Raw genomic sequence first — 20638 nt, forward strand, 5'->3', positions numbered from 1 at the left:
GCATTTAGGTATATTTACGCAGTAAGTCTGGCTGAGTCTTTATTACAGAGTTGATTTTTTGTTCCATTTATTTCAAGATTAGCTCTTGAAACATTAACGATAGCTTTAAAGAAACTTTTTTTTTTTAAATCGATACATACCTTCTTAGTCACCAGTTACTTTCCATTGTTTATCTCAAAGTACAAACAGTTTTTTAACACTGTAAAGTATTGTTTCTTAGTTTTTAAAGTACTCGTGATTTCTATTAAACGTTATACTACTATCCCCTCTTATTTTACATGGTAATCTAGTCTAGAGTACCATCGGTTATACCATAATTTGAGAGTAGGTAAAAAGCGAAAAATTACTTATTTTTGCTTTTAATTTATGAAAGTCGAAGCCACACTCACCAAATGTAATGAATTGCTGGGTACGCGGTTTAGTTGGAAAGTGAGGCAGAAGAATACTCTTTTCCTAATGTGCGAAGTTAAATACCAGGTGGTTACTATTTATAAGTAAAGTTTTATTTGAATTAAGATTTAAAAGTTAAAAGGTTATAGTCCAAAATAAATTTTACTAATATTATAAAGCGAAATGTGGATGGCTATAAAGGTAGAGGAAGACCAAAGAAAGTATGGATGGATTGTGTGAAAGAGGATATGCGTAAGAAGGGGGTAAATTCAGATATGACGGCTGATAGAGATGTATGGAGGAGTAGTACATACTGTGCCGACCCTCCATAGGGATAAGGGCAGGTTGATGATGATGATTATAAAGCGAAAGTTTGTATGGATAGATGGATGAATGGATCGATGGATGTTTGTTAGAAGGTATCTCAGGTACGGCTCAACTGATCTTAATAAAATTTAGCACTGATGTTAAACATAGTATGGAAGAATACGTGGGCTACTTATTAAGTTTTTTTTAATACGCGCGGGCGGAGTCGCGGGCGAAAGTTATTTTTCATATACAGACAAATAACTCCCATAATTATGGCACTGCTAGGTTGGAATCTCCAATAACGAACGCTATTTTTGGAACCTTTTACAAATTCAATTGTACGTTTTTTACCTGTCTGTTTCCTGTTATTGCTTTTTAAGGTATATACGATGTTAAAATACATTTCTATATTTTATATTGCTAGTATTCCCAAAATATATTAATGTTGAAAATATTTATATATCTTTAAAAAAAAATTTCTACCGGATTTTGTTAGTTTTCGCAATTCGCCTCTATAATGTCCGATGCTTGCTAAGTACGGATCGCGTTTAACAGTCTTCTTTTTAAACTTTATTCTTGTTACTTTTTGCAGTTTAGAAAGTTTCCCTTCTGTAACATTTTACCGGCTAACGTTTTCCACGGGCGATCACATCTTGTTAATAAGTTTCCGTTTCGATGGCTTTGCCGTTTCAAACTTTTAGGATAAAAGATAACAAGGTAAGGAAGTAGAGGTCGATTTGGCATCTTATTTAGTTTATGCTGTTTTAGGAGATCGTTCGAATATTTAAAAAAATTACCCTGCGATATAAAGGGTAAAGTAGAGATGTTTCAAACCTATATTAATTTCAAGGCGTTTGTGTAATGGCACTGAATAAACCTATTTCGCCTTAATTGTGTAAAGAAGAAATTAATAAATTTGAAAATGATTTATTGGCTTAAGCTTAGTACATTGTACCAAATTAAACTAGTTTTGGAACTTCCATTTAAGTATCCAGTATTATTACTATAACTTGCGATAGGAAGTCCCGCTCTTCAATGTAACAACATTATGATGGTAACTTAACCTGTACAATCTATGATTATACAAAAATAAAATACAATAAAATAAGTATACAGTAAAATAGGTATTTAATCTTTATTTCTATTTCATGTAAATTGTCGTAGTCTGAAATAAATATATCTATTACAAATAAAATACATATTTTGAGCCAATCATTTCACATTTGACTCAACGGTCAAGTATAAGTTATGAATGAACAAAATCAAATTGTAATAAAAATCAATCGATGTAATCAATTTGAACTGGTCATACGTCGTAAAACATTCTCTAAGTTTCCGTGGAAAAATTCCAGAAACTAAGCCGGCGACCGTCGCCTCCTACGAACGGCATCCGAATGAATGGACTCTGTTTATTGCCAAAACCGTATTACGTAGGTAGGGGATTCAATGAACTCTTTTGCCGATATCGAAAACGATGTTTACGACATTTAAAATAATATTTTGCTACTTGTGGAAATTCTACATGTTTTGCATATGCGAGAAGAACTGAGCGACACAGTACTAACCGTAAAAAAGAGTGTTAGTAACATTTTTTTTCTAAACATTTTTTCTAAACGTATTTAACTTCCTATTTAAATACCAAAAATATTATAACATTTATAATTCAAGCAAAAACCAATTTCTTAATACATGACTCATAATACGTATAAATTTGTATGTTACTAAGCAGTACTTTAAATCAAGGCGTACAACCATAACAAAGGCAATTAGGAAAAGGCTTAAATCAACGATACGAAAAAAGAAAAGAGAGAAAATTCATTGTGATTTGTGTAAAAGTTTCCCCGCAAATTGGCCGTCTAACGAACTTAGTCTATCTCAGGGCCGGCGCCCCCTTCCGGCCTTCATAATTTTTCGGCGCAGCATCTAAATTACCCTGAGAACTAATAGTTTTCACCTATTAATGTAAACGGTACGAATTTATCGCTTTGCACTGTTGATTTATCTGCGAACGGAGCGGATTAAGTACCGCTAACTCGGCGATAGTTAAGACTACTATCTGATGTTTCGGAGAGCTCTTTCCTTTTATCTAAATTGGTGCGCTACCAATAAAGATTCGCCGGCGTCTGTCGTAAAACATTCGCCCCATACGCTTCATTATGGGGCAAACTTTTAGATATGATAGAACGATTTTATTGTCCACCGATGTCGCGATCGCTATCGATAATGGGATTCAGCGCGCTGTCCGCCGCCCGCCTCCGCCGCCCTGCGGACACTTGTGATACCGCGCTACTCGCTAACTGCTACAATACCTATTCCGGTTATGCGAAATCATAACAGTTTTTATTGAATCCCATAATCTTACCGAAACTGGTTTATCCAAATCAAGTCGTAATAGTAAATATTACCGAATCGACGATATCTTAGCGACCTTTACCGATTTTCTAGTGTTACGATGTTAGTTTTTTGTTCGTTTTTATTTTCAAAGTTTTTTGAATAAAAGATAATAGCATCAAACTTACGTGTAAGAAGTAATACAAACTAACGATGAAATCATGAGATTTCTCTATTAACTTCCTAGCATTGGGTAATGGGTTATTGTCGATGAGAGGCGACTTCTGAAACTTTGTTTTTTCATACATTCTCGGCTCACATGTACATACATTCAGTCTAAAATGTTGATGATAAATTCGTTGCTTTTAAATTGAGATTTCTATGGTGACTATTAAAGCGAGGCTTGGCGATATAATAAAATTTAAAAATCTACATCAAGTTTCACTCTATAGTAAACTTCGTGGCTATCTTTTTCGTTTGTGTTAAATCTAAACTTTGCCATCAAAGTGTAAACGTAGAGTCATCAGCGCCCCCTTACGGAGCGGAGATAGATCAAATCGCCGGCATCGGGTATAAATCTCTCACTAATTGAATTTGTCATAAAAATTGAAAGTTTCCTCGCTCCCGCTCGCAACTACTTTTAATCCATTCTCCTTTGCAGGGAACTTCTAATTTATTGAGAGTGCTAAGTTCGCAACGACTATTTCTAGATGTACGTATAACTTTACCCTTGTTTCACCTACGCTGATGTAATCGGTTTATCTGGAATGAAATCGTTTATTTTGTAGGGGAATGGTAATTTTTAGTTTATAACTTTCTTACATCAATTTTATTACTTGACTTAGTTTCTATGAATCCAATTATATCAGTCAGAGATCTTTCTTCTGATTAGGCTCTATTTAATTTCGTGATAACAAAATGTACACGAGAAACATTTTATGATGATATCGTACTCTTTTAACGTGATTTTGAAGATGATTAGATATTACAATGGTGAATAAAAATATGTAAGATAATAACAAGATAATTTAAAAAAATGTGACAAAATATATTTTCCTGGACTACTAAGAAAATAGTAAGCCTCTTCGTACACAAGACAATGTAAATCTTCGAAATTAATACTGATACAATTATCATTGCGTGTCATCGTCGACGCGAGTCGTCTGTTCGGTAGGTACAGGCATAGCAACTCTACGTCACCTGTATGGATTTCCTGCACCATTTTGAAAAGCGCAGCGCTTTTTTCGCGACGATAGACAAACAGGTTGCGAGAGACCTGGTTTTGACGAACAAGGAACAAAGTCTCGACGACGCGTGCCTATGTAGGAACCTCCAGGTCCTCTAAGACACTTAACGACTTTTCTAAGTTTCATATTGCCTAAACGTGGAAAAACTCTTACAAAGACGAAGAGAAATTCCGGGTCTTTTAGAAAATCTTAGGATTAATAACATTTAAGTTAACAAAAGAAAACTATAGACAAGTAACTGTATATATATACAGCCCTAAGTAGCTTGAAATTGTTTTTAGATGCTCGTTAATAACATTCAATATACCGTTATAAAAAAATCAAAGAAGAATAAAATAAGATTTGAAAACGTTTCATAAAACTAATTACGGGCCCTACCGTGGCCCTACTGGCCGTGGCTAATCGTTCGCCCATTAAGACCCCATTTCTACTAGGCCGATTAACCGCGAGATTTTTATATTTCTATAAGTGATGTGGGTTTTCTATTAATGAAACACTCGAACAAAACATCGTCATCACTATACTAGAATAACTATGTTTGCATTGTTAATACGACATGTAAACTCCCGATACAAGTGGAACTAGCGCACGACGTTAGACGCGCGCAGCCGCAGTCGCACGTCATCTTGATTAGTGGAAAGGTAATCTAATTGTCGGAGAAAGGTCCGAGAGAGCTACGCTGGACCGTAACAAAGTCATGATGCTCTAAATTAAGGTATATATAGTCTTCGTTTCTGCTCCCAGTCTTTTTTTCATCGTATTCCGTTTTTTAGCTTTTCTTCTAATTTTCCAATTAAATTTCTATTCAGAGTCAACTTAAATTTCTGTGTCCAAGACGAAAAAGAATGGATTTCAACGGATGTTTTAGTTTTAGTAGTTTTAGTACAAAAATAAGGTAATTTTTTTCGTAATAGTGTAGTCAATAGTTAGAATGATTCACACTATTAGAAGATAAGAAAATGGTAATATCGCTATCCCATAAAATGTTTCCTTTCTACGTCATTCAATCAGTAGAACATTTAATAACTTGACTTGGTAATAGACTTGCTTGATTATCATACCTACTTGATTATATGTACGTTTACCTCAAGACCCAAGCTTTAATCATTAACACAAACGTCCTAAAGACGGCTTTTATCGCCACCTACAGCTACCTGTTTCAATCAATGTTTTTTTAGTAATAATTCAATATCATAATAGCATAGAATAGGTGGCTCAAGGTTTAAGCACTTGACTTGTAATCTGCAGGACCTGGGTTCGAATCCCGTCATGTACCAATGTATTTTTCGTTTTTTGATTTACATATGTATGTTTATCCGATGTTCGTACGGTGATGGAAAACATGGTGATGCAACCCGCACATATGTGTGAATTCCTGGAAGAAAAAGGCGGCGATGCGCCACCCGTCACATTCCGTCTCCCGAAATGGCGAAAAGTGGATCGCGTAGGTTCATTTGGCCTCACCAAATTGAGTTCCGTGATCTGGAATATCCGTGAAATGGAGACGCTTGAGTTGTACCATAATTGTTATCTTATCACATACTAAGTCGAGATGCAAAATTTTATGTTCAACTAAAAAATAACTAAAAAGTAAAACGATTCGATTTCTTTTGAGTTTACCTGAAATGATCAATTAAATATTTTATTCTGATGATATCATCTATTTTTAGTACTAGACTGTAATCATAGTTTTTTTTTTGCCAAATAATTGTAGTAAATTCATTTAAATTAAGTTTATTTCCTATTTTAAAACAACACTAAAAACTCAATTTGTCAACTTTGCTTCGTAGAGGAGAGGAAAACATACAATGTAATTGATAAATGCCTATACAGTTTTCGTATGTTATACGAGTATTTTTCCCTGTACAATATCTTATACGTAAAATCATGAAGACTTAATATGTTTGCAATGTTTCAAAGGGATTGCAATGTTTCAATTTTAGTGAATTTTGTCGTTTGTTTTGCTTATTGGTTTAGTTATTAGTAGTTAAGGCTATTTCTTTGTATAGATATTTGTCTTTGTATATTTTTATATTCTAATACAAAATATGTTACATTTGTACAATTTATTAAAACAAAGTTGTAAGTTAGATTGATGTTTTAACATAACATTTTTGTTATTTATAATTTTACGCATTTCACCTAAATTACCAGTTGTAAATGTGTAAAGGGGTAGTATGAGTAAAAGAGAGGAGTGTGGGGGCTCAATAAATCAACTCACCTATATTCAGAACTGACATTGTAACTCTCCTGTAGTTTTATGAGAGAACTATGTCAATCTAACTTTTAAGATTATTTCTTACTTATTCGACTACGCCCTACCTATTTTATTGCCTCTATCCTAATGTTAATGTAATACAGTGATGTGGTTGTTATAATTTATTTAAAGTTTTTCTTCAAAATCATTTCGGTCTTTTCAAAATATATTTTTTAGTTAATATTTTATAAGCACTAATGTATATTGCTCAATATTTTTTTCTTTACTAAACAGTTTTCTACTAACTTTGCTTAAATCAATGAACATGTAAAATAAATGCTATTTAACTAATTTTGATAGTTTTATCCAACATAGTTTATACGGCCTCTCTACATCGATTATAAAAACCTATACACAAAGAATCTACTGATTTGTTCCACTTATTAAAGAGTACATTGAGTAATAGGATAAAAAGGTTGCAAGGATAAGTGCATGACATAGTTATATATAAAGAGTAGCGTCGGTGGCGCACTGGCGTCGGCGAGTCGCTGGCGCCCCCCGCCGGCTGTCGGCTGCCGAAAAAAGTTGCAAGTCGGTGCGCGGCGCCGTCGAACATTCAAATTTATCGATTGTCCCCGAGCTCCTCATTACAATCCCTCAAAACTTGACTTAGCCCTTCTATCACCAACACCATTTTCCCCCCTCCCTTCTTAATACTCAATTGAGGCCGTAGTTTTTTTTTCATCAACCATTATTATTGTCCGTTAAACTTTAAGTGTTCGCCGGCTAACTTTCAATGTCTTCGTTGATTTACGATGAGCCGTTTCGAAGTGTTTTATCGAGCATAAATGTTACTTCGCTACTTGTTGAGATTGAAGGTCGTATGACGCGCCCCTATTGGCATCGCTTTATGGCCTAGTTTTGTCTCGAAATTGTCAACTGTAAGTAAGAGTAATTACTTACATTTTACATAAAGTCGTGACTTCAGAACTGTTTATATTGTAAAATGAAAAGTATTGTTAGGTAATAGCCAGTTCGTATTTTTAATGTAACAAAATCACATTCATGGTTCCTTTCTGTACTAAGGGTGCTTAAATTTTCTAACCATTTCCTTTGCAATTCTCTTTTTCATGAATAATTGTGAACTTTATGAGAACAAACACAGTTCTAATATTAAGCCTATGATCCATCTTAACTATAGTAGGTCAAATGGATAGGCTTTATGTCACCGTATGGCGAGTAAAGTAAGTTTTCCCGCGTTTTCCGTCCATGTGGCAGTTGTGAGAGTGCGCGTTGTGTGAGGCAGGGGAGTGGGCTCGTGCGGGTTGAACGGGGAGGGGGCAATGATCCATTAATCTGTTAGAAGCCCATGTGGCGCCACAGTCGTACCTGCGACGCGACGCGCGGACGCCTACCTAACGACACAGATCCGTACGTTACCAACGTGTATAATGTATGAAGTTATAGCACTTCTCCAATCTACGGGCACACAATGGCAACTGATTTCTTCTCCATTACGCTAACGTGTATTGCTTTGCGTAAGTCAAAGTATGCGAGTAACAAATCAAAACATTGTTGAAATTATTTTTAACATTAGACTGACGTATTTGGTAACACTACGAGTGGTCAACTTATGCCGTGATACGATCATTTAAAAATTATTCGTAGATGGTTACTAAGGTTGTATATTTAGTTATAGAAATCTTCATAATTGCACCTTTCAACGTAAAAGCTATTTGTGAAAAAGTTTTTCAAGCAAGACTGTCCTTTACATTACCGTTTAAAACCTAATAGAGACCTTGGTATGTCTGTCTGGCTACAGATTAAACACTTCGACTGTTAATAACTTGTTCTGTAAACTTATTTTGGAATAAGAAGCGGATATGCGAATATATGCAATTATAGACATACATGTATCACGTTTAAATTAAAAGCTTAAATTATGTAAAAAAAGTCAATCTCTAAATATCAGTACACTATTTCATGTTTTTTTTTAAATTATGATATTAAGTTGCAACATACTGTATATATTATGTATAAACCATACTTTATAGTTATGAAAGAAAAATTGAAATTCACGAACTTTGAAAAAGTGTGCTGTTCGTTTTACGTAAAGATGCTCATATGTTTAATGCGTCCCAAGAATATTTAAATAGGAATTATATTGTACGAAAAATTAACAGCATTGGAAGAATTTTCGCTGTATTTTGTTTTGAAACTATTTCACATTTTTCACGCGGACAAGCGAACCCCTGGATATATTACGTCGACTGGGGGACTGTTCCGGATATAATATAAGCTAAGGTTTCCCGACTATTTATTGGTCATACATAATAGAGTTTATTCTGTTTAGTAACTGTTCAGTATTTGTAAAGTGAAAGCCATCTAATAGACAACAATTAGTTATGAGTTTTTTATTATTTAGTGTGATTTATTATAATTAAGCTCTTTGGTTTTTGAATTGGCAAGTTAATGTCAACGAATGTATATTTTACTCATAATTTACTAGCACAAAGCAAAACACAAGTTCGTCGCTAAAATCAAATTGATATTACCCTTCTACCTTTCAAGGAGGGAAAATGTAGTTAAAAAAATCTATTAGAAATCATTAAGTGAAGATTCTTTTTATTCTTTCGTTATAATTTTAGTATACAGTGTTTATGCTATCTATTTATTAAAAAATATATGTTGATTAAGTTCCAAGATATATGTTTTCCCTATAAAGGTATGATAATTGAGCCAATCGACGTGGCACTCCACTAAGTGGAATTCCCTTTATCCCCGGCGTAGTCCGCGAGGCACGGCACCACATTTATATGCCTCCGTGATACATCACTCGCATTCATCGCGATACACGTTTATAGATTGATAAATAAACATGATTAGTGATCGATACAAATCAGACGGCATAGATCTTATGTCAAAGAACAAGAACCATTTTTTTTAGTATCACTAAAATAATGGTATGGATCAGATATTGCATTTATACAATTGTCATTACTTAACACTTAATGTAATATACAATACAGAAGATAAGAGAAGGAAAGGGACTCCTAGAAGAAAGTGGTCTATTTGGTTGTTACGTCAGGATACAAACGAAAGCTAAGCTTAGTCAAAAATAGCCGACATTGTAGTTTACCTCCAGTAAGACGGAGAATCTTATATATTTTAAGAGTTTAACAGATGGTAGGTAAAAAAGTTATTCTCTAGACTTTTTCAACACCTTGGGAGAAGTTGAATGCCCTGCTACTACAATTTTTAGCTACCATCAATCATTGCGATCGCTTGCTTTTGATTAAAATCAATGTACATAAACGTTCTACAATTTTGTCATATTGATTACGATAAAATGTGAGCTTTGGATGCGTGGCCGCGCTGCGTCATGCGTCATGTCACCGCGAACGCGGAAACTGGCGCCAAACCTACGCCCGCCCCGCCATCTAACTCCGATGCCATATTTCAATCGCCGAATTGACACATTGCTCTTTCTAAACCATAAACTTTCACACTGAAACTTTAACCTGAGTTATTTACCTACGACGTTTGCCGCGAAACAGATAGCGAGCGATTTGACGAGTGAAAACTTATAGATAGGTCGCCGCGAACGGTATACGAAGTTTTCACATAAATTGGCGGTCATTTGAGGCGAATATGCCGACTGTGAGAGTAACAAATATGCCAAGTTGGGCTGTTATAACGGCGATATGTAAGTTTTGTGATACTACGCCATTAAGTTTATGGAAACGACTACCGAGATTACATCGCACTTTCCGAAAGCTTTATGTAATTCCTCTCTGAACTGTCGTGGCCGATGGATATCGAGCTGCGACTGTCCGAGCGCTGATATATTTTGGCGATTAATCATACTGATTTTTATTAGGGCGGTGAAATTTGTTGAAAACGTTCAAAGACGTCCCCGTGATAAATTCAAACGGGGGCCTAATTGTGATATAATTAGGGCAGGGTGTAGCACGCGCGGGCGGCGAGCGACAATGAAGCGTTAAAATGATTAATTTTTCCGTCGGGGAAGACGTCCGCGAATGCGTCGGCCGAACGATTAATCTCGCCCTTTGCGATCACATGCGCGCCATTGTGCCCGCACGCGGTATTTTTTCTGTCTTACACCAAAACCATTAAAAGAGTGCCGCGTCTGCTAGTTGCTCCCGTGGTCTTCCCGCCGCACTGCCTATTGAAGGATTGAAAAGGTGTTTTCGTTTTGCAAGAAAAATAGAGCACCCTCCGATTTTTTAAAAACCATTTTCTCTTACATCACTTAGACTTCGATAGTTATTAAGACGGTCTGAAATGTTTTAATTTCGCCTCGTCATTTCACCACAATAGACGAATATAGCAAGTTTTGAAACAGTCATCCTCTATTCATTGAAATCGAAGGAAAGGGCGGAGTAGATGCTGTTGCATTGTTGCAGTACGAGCAGTTATGAGATTGAATATTTGCAATTCGAGGGGCTTATATTATACCTTAAGATTCATAACACGCAAATGTGATAAATAACGACCTTACTTTCCTTGCTTTGCTAGTTTCTCGTATAGATACGCCATCACCGACACCGAGACACCGTCGCGCGTCAATTTTTGAAGAACCACCATTACTTTCTTACTTGTATTTATTATATCCATAACATGCCCCAGTTTTAAATTCAAACATGTCTTTTATTTTAAATTGGCATGAATGAAATCGTTTTAAAAATACGCTTTACTCATGAAATTGCACTCGAATTTGGCAAGCGGACCTACGGTGATGCATCCGCGATTTTCGGAGATAAAAAAGGAGTGGAAGTTCTTAATGTTATCTCGTTTTCATCATAAAACGCGGAGTATTGGCACATCGTGAAACATCTTAGGCGGGGTCAAGAGCGGCGGCGGTCGGATTTAGATCTGGGCAGTCGCCAACTGTTGAACTGTTCCTGTTAGCCCCTGCCTGCCAACGCAGATAAAATGTAACGTTTTATTGGTCGCGCAATTAGCGGGAGCTTAACTTGATGCGTGCGGATTAAGCTGATTTCAGTGCAACTATTTTCTGTTATAGGAATTTGGAATGCTTTTCTTACATGTGAGTTAATTAAAATTTATCAATTTCATTTAATGTATTAAGGTATTATTATGACAGTATATTTTTAGTACAGGATATCACATCATAGTGCATTTAATGATTTACAATTTCTCTATTAACAGATCCAATTTAATACCCAACAATAGTTTTTAGTTGACGTTTCGGGGCTACGGTAAAAACATAAATTTCCTGTTTTCTAATTCAATCCTTAAAACTAACTTTCCTCCTTACATCGAAAATTGTAATACAGTTCATGCAATTCTGCAATGGTCAGTTTAACTTTACTTCAGAAGAGTAACATATTTTCGAGATAATTAGAATAAGCCATCAAATGGCAATACAGTCTGACAGAACATAAGTTTCTTTTCTTAATATTGGATTAATACCAGAGGAAACGATTGTCCACGTTTATGAGGCAATCAAAAGCTTGGCAGAGAGCTGATGTTTATTTCTATAACGATCGAAAATAAAATGGAATACTTCTATTCAAACGTAATTTCGAAATGATTACGATTTCGATACTCAAAAAAGTTGAAAACATTGAAGAAGTACAATATACAAGAATCTTTGTTGCTCTAACCTAAATGATCTCAAGATGAAAGAAAGTTCCACTACAGTTAGTAGAAGGAAGGAAAATGAGCAAAAGGCTCATCTTATATTGAGAAGCAAGATATTTAAAGTTCTTATGGCGATCATTTAACATTAAGCTTAGGCGATCAGTTGTCTGGTTCGCCTTTTATCTAATTTAAAAAAAGTACGATGCGTTTATAATTTAAAATATGAGAAAGGAAGTCGTTATATCATTTCAGGTCGCGTTACTTTTTTTTTTTTTTGTTATCGACAAGATATTGTTGTTTATTGATAAGGAAAAACCTTACAGCGAAGTTACACGAGACGCGATAACAATTTTTATATCAAATGTAGGTTTAATTTAGAGGACTTTCCTAATGATAAATTAAAACGAGTATATTTTATATGTCCCTTTTTGGACATGAATATTATGTGGCTAGTCTAACCTCCTGGTGACTAGTATATCCATGTATGTACTTCTATTATATAGTACATTGTATTGTGACATCAGTATAATTCCAAGAGAATTCCATCATAAACATCTTGATCTCCGGACGTGTCAGTATCGATAACCTGTACAATTATCAATTTGATAAGACTTATTAACTTAATTGGTTGACTATTATTAATTGATAATTATTTATATAAAATTACTGGACTTCAAGGAGATAAGGGGAATCAGTCGCATGATATTAATACGTAGGTTTTGAGAAGCATAATCCTATATCACATTTTTCAAAAATATTAATGTAACTTTAAAACGATATAAGCAACATATTGTATACAAAACCTCTGTTAACGCTGGAACGAAAACTTCGAAAAATATTACCCTCCCGAAGTCAGTAATTTCAGTTTGATGAAGTAAACGGTAAAACGGTACGGTAAAAGTAAGTTAGTTACACGAAGTATACATAAAACGTTCCAATCTTGAGTATTAACATGTGAATACAACTGTATGATAATATAGTGAAGGAAATATTGTAATATTTTTTTCCCGTTGGCATAAGATTTCAAGTGGGCGACTTTTTTGCGTACATCTTACACCTCAGTGAAAGACATTAGTCGGAACATTACCGTGATTTATACGATACCCACAAATAAATCTACAGGAATCTGGAATGGAACACACCCCCTCGATTTTTCCGTTCCTTCCTCTGGAATTAATGAATCTTTTCATCTAGTCTAAGTTGATATTTAGGTTAAGAAATTTAAAATCTGTACAGAATACAATTTAATGTATAATTGTAAATAAGTACGGAAGTTCATTTTCCAGTCCCAAGAAACTATGATCCTATATAGTTTATAATTTTCCTACATATGTGAGGTCCTGTGAGTTAACTCGGCACGTAATTTTAGCATGATGGTAATGATTGAAATAGTGAGGACAAAGATAAACTTATAACAAAGTAAGTCGCAGTCGGTAATGAACGTCGTAGTTGTTAATATGGGCAACATTTATAGCTTATTTTGGAAGGATTTAAATCCCTTTTAGATTTGATAGCCTAAGAACTCCAGTGAGCACCAAATTTATAAGCAAACGGCGGACAGGTGAGCTACGAAGAAACACCTAATGATGTATTCAAATCATTCCGTCACTGTATTTCGACCTCGGCCCAATCAAATTACTAAAATTTCAATGTTTTATTAAGTTAAACTTTACCGCGGTGGGCCTAAGTGAATTTATTTATACTTAGTTATCGGCTCTTTGGAGTAATTTCAGTAACATTTCGTTGAATTGAATAATTAAATTTGTCAGGCGTTTGACACGACGTCGGATTTTCTTCCACAATTTTAGGCGGCATCACGCTCTCTGCTTCCCTTCTCGTCCCCTCTCCATTGTGATCGTCATTCACCAATTTGAATTATTTATTGTTTGATTTCACACCTTCAGATTATCTGAATTGTTTCGGATTTTCATTTCCATTTGTGTAATGGAGTTAAATTGTTAAATATACAATCATTGTCAATCAAATTGTTGACATAAAACTTTGATATTACGTACAACAAAATTATTAACTATGTATAAATACAGTGTTTTTATTCGAATATAAAATCTAAAATTTTCAATTTGAATCTTTCTCAAACATATACACTACACGATTAAGTTATTTATAAAAAAAAAAATACAGATTTCAATTGTTGTTTTTAAAGACTTATTTTTTAATTAGCATATTATTCCAGATACATTAGGTAATATTTCAGGTTGTTCTTGTAATTTTTTTGATTTAAATTAAAATTTGAACCCGAGTGTGTAGCTGTAAACGCGTCAATTCAAGAATACAGTAAAAAAAATATATCGTATATACTATATATGTTTGTGAGCGCGTTTAAACTCCAGCGTGCGTGCAGCGTGCACTACGTATGTCGCCTTCGTCTGAATTATTATTATTCATCTACCTTTCGTCCAGTCCATTGCTTCAACCACTTCCACGCTTTATGTAAGTTATGTTTACATTACATTTATTGTTATGTAACGCTATATCCAAATAAAATATTGTAGTATTTGTAATATATACACTGCTGTTTCTTTTCGCAGCTTTACAACATGCCCAAATATAGCAGACTTTATTAGTTAAAATACTTTTTTTCTTGATATTTTTTATACTTTTCTTTTTATATAAATATAACGCAATCATTCAATTCCCATCGTTAAATGGAAACAAACCGACAACCATAAAGAGAGGAAATTACAAGACATTCGGATTGCGTAACGTGCCCGTGGAAATTCGACAAAATTTAAGTCGTTGGAGCATTAAAGGGGACGGCGGTATAGACGGTTAATTCACCCCATAAGGGTCGCTCTGGCGCCGGCAATCCTGCCGTACACAAATTTCTAAGTACGACGACTTGCCGCGTTTGTCGCTCCTCATCCGAACACCAACTACAACTTTTATAAAATGTTACTTCGTTCTAACTCCTGCTATTAAAGAATGCATTTGACTTTTAATTTTGTCAGTTTGACAGTCATTTTATAGCTAGATAATTTCTATTACATAAACAGTTACTGAAGGATTTCGTACCAAAATAATAGAAATTCATTTTATTTTTAACTGGAAAAATGGATCAGTTTTCAGGTTAATGTCACAATATTATTATCTAAGAAAATTAAATAAAAATACTTATCCTTTATAGAAGAAAGTAAATAAAATAAAACAGTAACGAGTCAGTTGTATGTTTGTAATATACATATATTATAGATATGTTATGGAGACCAGTTTTAAGATTTATAAATATGAGAAATGTAAGTTGGATTACTAAATCGTCAAGAATAACGGGCCTGTCACAAAATGTAGATTGTAAGAAAGTAGCAGGTAAATTACGCGAGCTTTTCCTGCGTGACACCAGTCACCGCAATTTTTGGTTATATTTAACGCTGGTCGGCAAATTATTTATATTACAAAGCATGATATTAAAAAAAACTGTTATAATGTTTTACTATTAATCGTAGATTACTATATAGATTGGTTACCATAAAAAGCACTTAAAAATTCGAGTATGAAAAACAGAATTATTGTCAGTCGCGAACCATTAACGTTCAAAATAAATAACCATGTAAAGTCATTAACCGATACATTAATGTAATACTAAGCAATCCCAGTGCTCTCCGCAGTTAATTGCATTCTTGGCAATAATTCGGAATCGTTAGTTTAGTAATGAGGAAAGCTGTGTTGAGGTCTGGCAACAGATCCATCGAGGAATTCGTCGGAGCCTCGCTTGATATATCTTGTAACTTGTCTACATAAGTTGAATTTATCTTCATACGCTGATACAAGTTCTGTGAGGCAAGATAACGGACTGTAGTTTTGGAACAATTATTATTTTAATTTATAATTTAGTTGTTCATAACTTACATTTTTTTTAATGAATTAACTAATAAAATAAACTACCAATCGTTGACTAAAACTATTAAGAATTAATAAATTTCAGTGCCTAAAAACTAAATGGACACTATAGTGTTTATGCGGTTACGTATCTTAACCACAAAAATATTACAATTAGTATTAAAATATTTACTTATTAGCATACGATATAATTATAATAACGTTTTATTTTAAAACGAGCCAAATCAACTCACACAAGTTCACTTTAAAAGTAGCAGCCGACGAATCATAAAATTTCCATTGGAAAAGAGGACATTGAATAAGTAATGTGATGATGATAAGTCGCATCAGGTCGCCTCGGTATTGACGCGCTATGACAAACGTGTAATTTTACAAAATTCGCGCGACACTCCATTTTTGTCATGATTTATATAAAGCTAGTTAGAACTCATAATTTATGCATCTCATTTCGTAACCAAGTATCAGATAGAGTTTTTGTTTTACAGAACACTATTTCTATCGACAATCTAAATAGAAAAGACTTATCCGATATCGGAGGATTGAGACAATTTCACGAGTTATATAATCAACGCATATTTTCATTTAGAATACATATATTGAAGTGTCATTTCTCATAGGGCGCGGTGAAATTATTTATGGAGTCTTTTATTGCTTAAGTTCATTCGTTGCTGTGGTTGCTTTTATTCCTTCGACGGGAAAAAGTTGCCAGGTTTTATTGCCGGTGTGAGATAGGACACGTTATTGCACTAACTTTTAACGGTGGCCGGAATTAAAATAGATTATTTTTTTGCGGTCACTAAGGACTGGATATGACTGCAAATAGAATTTTTGTTTACCTCTATATTATTTTTAACTACTTCACTATGCACGACAATCACAGTAAGAAATTATAAAAAAAATACAATGAATAAAACATTAAATTAAATTAAATTTAAAATAATATTTTTCTTTAACATCTGTCGACAAAAACACTTAAATGCAATTTACAATTAATTCATCATTCGCTTGAATTATTTCCTTTTTTATTTAATTTATTTGTAAGTAGTTTCCTGACTTCTTTGTTTCAACAGTTTTATATTATTCTCAGAATGACTTAGTTCTGCTCGTAACAATGACATCGAAAGTGTTTTTGACATGTATAAACACTAAAACATGTAAAAACACTTGACCCTAACACAATTAGTCCTAAACAAGCAATTGAATTGAAAACATTTCACATATGAATTACATTTTTTTTGTTACAGAATTCAATACGACATAACTTGTCACTACACAATCGGTTTATGAGGGTGCAGAATGAAGGCACCGGTAAATCATCGTGGTGGATGATCAATCCTGACGCAAAACCGGGAAAATCAGTCAGAAGACGGGCGGCTTCCATGGAAACGTCAAAGTTTGAAAAAAGAAGAGGTCGAGTCAAAAAGAAGGTACGATTATTTCTTTTGACAATTTTATTATTTCCTGGCCTTTGATAATTGAATTTTACTTAATAAGTATGGTAGTAATATAACTAAATAGGATTAGAAATAGTGTTGTACTAAAAGGTTACTTTTAAATAACCTTGGTAGGACATGATAGCAGGACGAAACAAGAAAGAAAATAAGACAATATACAGTGTGTTTCGTCCTAGCAGAATTTATAACAAGAACATCTCGATAAAGGTGGCATTGAGATTATCCCAAAACATAATTGTACAGTTGTACGTGTATAGAAAAAGCATAAAAGGTGTGCCAGGATTGTGCTATATTCCTAACCTTTATCACGTCTTTGGCTTCTGGTCTGGTTAGGCGTAAGAGCTTATTTATTCCATTAACAAAGTATAGTAGAGTTCAATTTATAATGGTTATATGAAATTAACAGACCGAAGCGCTAAGGAACGGTGCAACCGCAGACGCTACGCCCAGCCCCAGCAGCTCCTTGTCGGAGAGTCTCGACATGTATCCAGACTCACCTTTACCCAGGTCAATATTAGTTTACTATCCATAGTCATAGATAGTTAGGATAACAAATAGCTTATAGAAACATTTAGACAATTAGCTATTAGTTAGTATGTTTAGTTAATTAAGAACTGAGGAATAGATAAAAAAAACAAATATGTTGTATGAAGCCAATTAGATTTAAAGCAAAAATATCACAAATCAATTCTATACGATCAGCATCTGTATTTCTAATTGACACAAAGCTCTAAGTTTTTGTTCAAATTGAGGTACATAGTTTAACGGGAAACCCCAAAATTTATAATAAAACTATCGGCATAAAACTACGTTGACCAACGCAATAAAATTGAATTACGACAACCGTGTTACTTTACGATAAAAGGTTTTAAATCATTCACAACCATTAGATGATGAGTTATACGGATGCTGAATCTCGTCATTTGGGCTATATTTAACATTTTTATTGCCGAATATCTGTCGAGTTTGCGAGCTTCATAACCATTTATTTTGGTTAGTTTTTATCCAGTGGGAATCGACTTATAGGGAATTTCTTATGATGTTATATTTTGTCACAGTTTGCGGCAGTAAAAATATTTCTATGCTGACCATTTAACCCGTTACAGTGATCGCGTCATTTGGCATTCCGAGTTTATATGTTAGCGGGCTCGATAGGGCATTACATTTGCATGCTTACATTACAACGAGACAATAGTAGCGATGCTAGATGATCTGAACACGTTTTATTTTAGCTATTGATTATGATTATTTGCCGTATAAGTATAGTTGAGTTGTGACTGAAGCGAATTTATAATTTCAGTCTCAAGTCACAATTGATTGTAACGCTACAGATGTATACGAAAATATTGGTCGACTTACCCTTAAATATACATAATAATGGTATTATTAGCAAAAGTCACCGTTGGTTACCTAATTCAAAATTTAAATGCATTTGAAATTATTAAGATCAAACTAAAGTACCGATATATTCGTATCTAATTCTAGTTCATATAATTTCGTTATTTGACGCTTGTTCGCTTTGGCGTAGCAGTGGTTTTCAGTTGTCCCCGGAGTACCGACAGAGGGCGTCGTCGAACGCGTCGTCCTGCGGCCGGCAGTCACCTCGGCCCTCGCTGCAACCTTCAGAACCGGACTGGGTCACAGATTCGTACAACCCAGCAGATCTGTGCTCTGGTGACTTCACGGGTGGTGATTTCGCATCGACCAGTGATTTCCCACAAGTCGACTACGCACAAGAAGAACAGTTGGCTGGTTCGCTAGCTGACTCTATGAAACTACAAGGCGCCGACCCATTCCTAAATACGTAAGATTATAGATTAGTACGCTTGCTTATATTTAGTACCAACTGTATCAGAAGCTATTTACCAGTAAATTGTTTATCGTTGGTTTCTGAGAACAAAATCCCTGTACACGACAATCATCGTCTTCCTTCTTTGTGTAAGAGATTTAGGTCTCGGAAACTAACCATTAGTCATGCTTCGATGCCATTGAACGTATGTATATGCCACACTAGAAAGCTTCGCTTATTTACAATTGTAATTGATTAAATTAATGTTAAATCTATTATATACTATTAATCTTTCAAATTATTATACATGTTTTGTAAATATTTTTCTTCTTGCCTAACCTGTGTTATCAATTGCACGGATTAATTTATTATCTGCCTTCAAATAAAACAAATCTGTATAGAAGTTAAATAAAATTTTGATCCGCCTGCTATTATAATGATCGTCCAAAAGGTTTTTAGACTTACTTAATGAGACAATTTTTAGAAATTGAGAAAATGTCACAAAAATAAAACGAAAGTAAAAATATTTTTTTTATATCGGCAAGCTTACTAAGAGGGACGGTGTAGACCTCTATGTTATATTGGTCTTTTATATTCAGTGGATCATTGTAACGAATGGATTTACATAAGTACCAACTAAGGCGGATATTAAGCACATTGTAATGGTACCAACTTAAGAATTTAACATTTTCCTCACAAATTACAAACTAATGGTTAAATGTGTGGTTAGATATGTGCCAACAACGTCGTCTTCGGGCAGCGGCTACCGGTACTCGTTCGCATGCCCGCGTCACCCGCACGGCACGTGTGGCTGCTCGCTGTACCACCCCGCGCACCCCGCGCACCCGCACCAGCACGCTCTCGACCACTTCGTGCGACCCCCGCCGCCGGCCGACCCCGCGGACATCATGCACGCAGGTCAGGCTTGTACGGAGTTCTACGTTCACTGGTCGATACCATTTCTAGACCACAAGTGTACTAGTTTATAAATGTTTAAGCGTCATGTCTTGTAGTGCTATCCCTTCTAGATTAATTATACCCGTGATATTCTAGTGCTTTAAACCCCTCTATAAATAAATCATAAACATATCCCTCATACAAAAACGTATTCCACTCATTCCCTTTGGAACGGCACCTGGTTTGTTAGATCATTGCAGTTTATCCTATAGCTTAATATGTATTGTTGTAGAGAACACAAGCCGCATGGTAACAACGGATCCGGCGCTGATGAATGGCGGCATGATGGTGCAGGCGGGTGCACTGGGCCCGCCTGGTCTGGGGCCCACCACCGTCATGGGCCAGATCATGGGCGCGCTCAACGCCGGCCTGGCGGAGGACCTCAACATCGAAGCTTTGGAGCATGAATTCGACTGTAACGTCGATGAGGTAACGTGTAGATATATTAAACATAATTTGTACTCTTGTCTTTTGACATTAT

The 20638-nt window shown here is 34.9% G+C and overlaps 1 protein-coding gene across 2 annotated transcripts in view; it reads left to right on the forward strand.

Annotated features, from left to right (window-relative positions):
• The window catches only part of LOC106720323 (forkhead box protein O), a 68959-nt gene that overhangs the window by 47629 nt on the left and 692 nt on the right, over window positions 1-20638 (forward strand). Inside the window, exons 3-7 of one of the 2 annotated variants that reach the window (XM_045678880.1) lie at window positions 17202-17384; window positions 17818-17918; window positions 18940-19215; window positions 19931-20118; window positions 20390-20586. In XM_045678880.1, the coding sequence (XP_045534836.1) occupies window positions 17202-17384; window positions 17818-17918; window positions 18940-19215; window positions 19931-20118; window positions 20390-20586 (945 nt within the window). The remainder of the gene's footprint in view (window positions 1-17201; window positions 17385-17817; window positions 17919-18939; window positions 19216-19930; window positions 20119-20389; window positions 20587-20638) is intronic. The other variant, XM_045678881.1, reaches the window with a different exon arrangement.

This window comes from Papilio machaon, chromosome 8 (assembly GCF_912999745.1).
Source record: "Papilio machaon chromosome 8, ilPapMach1.1, whole genome shotgun sequence".
NCBI classification, from domain to species: Eukaryota; Metazoa; Arthropoda; class Insecta; order Lepidoptera; family Papilionidae; genus Papilio; species Papilio machaon.